This window comes from Triticum dicoccoides, chromosome 6B (genome assembly GCF_002162155.2).
Source record: "Triticum dicoccoides isolate Atlit2015 ecotype Zavitan chromosome 6B, WEW_v2.0, whole genome shotgun sequence".
In the NCBI taxonomy this organism is placed as follows: domain Eukaryota; kingdom Viridiplantae; phylum Streptophyta; class Magnoliopsida; order Poales; family Poaceae; genus Triticum; species Triticum dicoccoides.
In genome coordinates, this window is record NC_041391.1 from 157489384 (window position 1) to 157492963 (window position 3580).

The 3580-nt window shown below is 39.6% G+C and overlaps 1 protein-coding gene across 1 annotated transcript; it reads right to left on the bottom strand.

Moving 5' to 3' along the window:
• Nucleotides 1-49: 49 nt before the first annotated feature.
• LOC119325921 (ERAD-associated E3 ubiquitin-protein ligase component HRD3-like) lies at nucleotides 50-3485 on the bottom strand. Its single transcript, XM_037599645.1, has 3 exons — nucleotides 3314-3485; nucleotides 1006-1329; nucleotides 50-382 (listed from the first exon to the last, which is right to left on the bottom strand). The coding sequence occupies exons 1-3, from the start codon at nucleotides 3425-3427 to the stop codon at nucleotides 65-67; spliced, it is 756 nt and encodes a 251-aa protein (XP_037455542.1). The 5' UTR covers nucleotides 3428-3485; the 3' UTR covers nucleotides 50-64.
• Nucleotides 3486-3580: the final 95 nt, after the last annotated feature.

The window sequence follows — 3580 nt, forward strand, 5'->3', positions numbered from 1 at the left end:
CCAAATAAATAGCTGCTTAAACGGCAACAGAAATTACCATACAAGGAAACGAACTTGAAAACACCTACAAGTGAACTATACAGATACTTCCTATTTCTTGTATGCAACTAAGCCATACAAAGAGAAAATAATGTCTTACCATAAAACTGCCAGCATAGTTTTTCCTTATCCATAGACTAGTTAGTGCGAGCATGACAGGAAGCTTAGCTGCTGAATCCACCTCCACAGCCTGATCATAATATCTTTTTGCCAAGTGCAGATCAAGGGGAAGTCCATGACCGTGCTCGTGCATGTACCCAAGGTTAAACATGGCCTGGGCATTAGACTGTGATTGAGCATGCATATATGCCTCTGCTGCACGCTCATAGTCCCTCCCTACACCCTGTAACACAGGACAGATTCAATATGTGATTTCAGCAATGATACTATGAAAAGTCTCGAGAGAGCGCACAGCCCCCTAGTACCTCTGAAATGCAAAAGCAAATTTAGAAGCAAAACCAGACTCCACAACTATGTTGCAGGCGCATCCCGTTTTCAAATACATCTCATGTGTGAATTTATTTTAGAAGCCATATATTTTACTTAGTTATCCAAATAGTGGTTTTGGAGAAGTTGTCTCATCAAACATGACAGTTGGTCCCTCTCAAAAGACATTATGTACAAGTGCATAACTTCATAGAGACAGATGGCTTATATTGCGTGCAAACATATGGCTTGTATTGGTGCCACATAAACTCCATATTCTTTTCAAAATTCAGAACACAAACCTAAGGCACTTTATATTATTGTTTACCATGTTTTTAACAATCTGTAGTAATCATACTAAGAGAAAGAAACAAAAAATGAGGACCAGATCTCCAACATATAATATTAGCCTACAACATATGGTGCTTTATGTGAATTTGTTAAGTAATTTTAGCAGAAGCCTGCAATCATCTAGATAGGATCAAGAGGGTACTTGAGAAACGTGTTATACCAACTAACAGTAAGGACCATTTCACATACCCGGCCATAGTAGTAGGCATCGCCAATCAACAGAGCAGCATGCTCATTACCCTGCTCAGATGCTTGCCACCACAAAGCATGTGCACGGAGATGTCTTTCCATATCTGAACAGAAGCCAGATTCTCCCATGCAAATATGTTCATCGCCATATCTATCAAGAATCCAGGCGGCATTGCTTTGGGCAACCTCGTACCCAAGATCTGCCATTCTAGAATATAAGAGCAATGCCTTCCCTATGTCGCCTTTTAAATAAGATTCTAGAGCCCACCTAGACATCGAGCTCCAGGGGCCCCTCTCAGCAACAGACTTGTACAAAACTGTTGCCTGAAACAAGAAAGACTAATGATTCAGCCCTTTGATAATAATATTTCGAACAATTCATGTTTCCCTATTTGTATCATAACAGATTGATATCATTAAAACAAACCGAAAAAGTATGTTATAGCATTAATGCTTCTGTAAATCAGCCTTCTATCTTTCTCTACAGAAACAACAGCTTGATCTGCCTGAGCAGAGGGTTTTCTATTCAATCTTGTAACAGGAAATGTATACTTTAGCATTACATGCCACTTCTTTAATTAATACACTATAGTCCATTCAAGCAGACATAAAGATGACAAAGAGCACATACACTCTAGGGGTACGTTTGGTTTACCACCAACACCAGCCTTACCAAAAAATCGGCTCGCCAACGGGATTTGGCTGCCGTTTGGACAAGCACCAAAAAATTGGCTCGCGCAGCCCGCGTGGAAAGCCTGCGTGTTATTCTCGCCAATTTGTGGGCGCGCGAGGGCATGGAAAATGCTCGCCAAATAATTGGCAGCATGCCCTCGCCCGCTCTTTATGTGGGTCCCGCTCCGTTTTTGGTTTTATACCATGGTCCCGTCCAGTGTTTGGTAGTAAAAGACATCAGTACGGCAGATTAATCGCATGGGTAGCTACGTGATGACCGAGCAGTTGTTTGAAATCATGGATGGATTTTTACATTGACGTGTTGTTTGGATGGATCAATCCCGTGTAAGCAGCTGCCCAACATAGTTTTGTTACTATACTGGTTTTTTCTTCTGTGCGGGTAGGGACTAATGGTCACAAAACCACTACTAATTATCTTGATTCTCTATACTCTTGAATGTTTATTTTTGGCTTATTATAGTTAATTGATTTCTATAGTACAGAAAAACTTATTTTTTAATGTGTCTCTTTCTTTGTTGGCTCGAGATACAGCCAAATTAAAATCAAATCAAACACTAATCAATCCAGCTACTCCTACAAAGCATTTGGTAACTCAGCTAGTGGCAAACCAAATGAAGTCTCGGCAATTTTATCAAAATTTTGGCAAGTACATTGGCTACAATCCAAACAATGTTAACTTACCAAAATTTTGGTCATGCCCTCACACAGGTCATGCCAATTTTTTGGCTGGGCTAGCTGGGGCACAAACCAAACACACACTAAATCTAAAGATGGTGCACATGCAAGAAAATAAAATAAAATAGGCCTGCTATAGCACCATAAAAAAAATGCACGCTTGGCGTATTCTAGCAGACAACTCTATCACGGAGCATTCAGCAATACTTCCATACAAATACTCTTACAAGCTACTGCACGAGTTCCAAATCAGATTCTTTGCTTGGATAAAAGAAACAAGTGAAAACAAGTTATGTTTGTCATTACATGCGAGCATGAAGATTGAATAATTTAATAGTGATATTGTCGTGTGGTTTATATGTTTTGGCGTCATTTTATATCTATAATGTAAGCATATTGGATTTTTGCAATTCGAATGCTTCACTTTAAGATTGATTCTTTGATTTGAAGACTTTCTTGAAATATAGCAGAGCCCGCTGTGCCTAGTGTGTTGTAGCAACATCATCTGCTATAAGAAAACACTTGGTTACTCAATACACTTCTTTATACTACACACTATTCAAATATTATGCGAGACATTAACTGGTAGGAAATAATTCCTATGGACCCGTTGAACTTGGTTGTAGCCTCAGGAACTGAATCAATTTAGATAGTTTGGCAAGATATATCCATATCGGATGTGATAAATTCATAATGGAACTGAGATAGACTTCCACCACCGGGTTTCTAAGAAAAAAGAAAAGCGCCGAGGCACAACACACAGTCTACTCATTGGGCATCTTAGGTGCTATGGTGGCCTAATTACGCATGGCTCATGAGAGCATCCCTTACTCATACACTGATGATGATTTGATAAGGAATGCTCATTGAAGCATCATACATAATTGTGACAATGGAAGATTTAATTCAGCAATTGATACAGCAAAATAATTGTCATTACCATATGGAGGTTCCTCTTAAGACCAATTCCTTTTTGGAACAACTTTGCCACTTGATAAATAGCTTTTGGTTGCCCAGCATTTACTGCACGAAGAAAATAATTGCATGCTGTCATCACATCCCTCTTTACACCAATACCCTTTAGATATAGAACACCAAGGTTATAATAACCCCCATGCCACTACTAGAAAAACCGCTACTAATGGCGCACCTAGTATGGCCATTAATGGCGCATCTGTGGTGCGCCACTAACAGCACGCCATTAGTA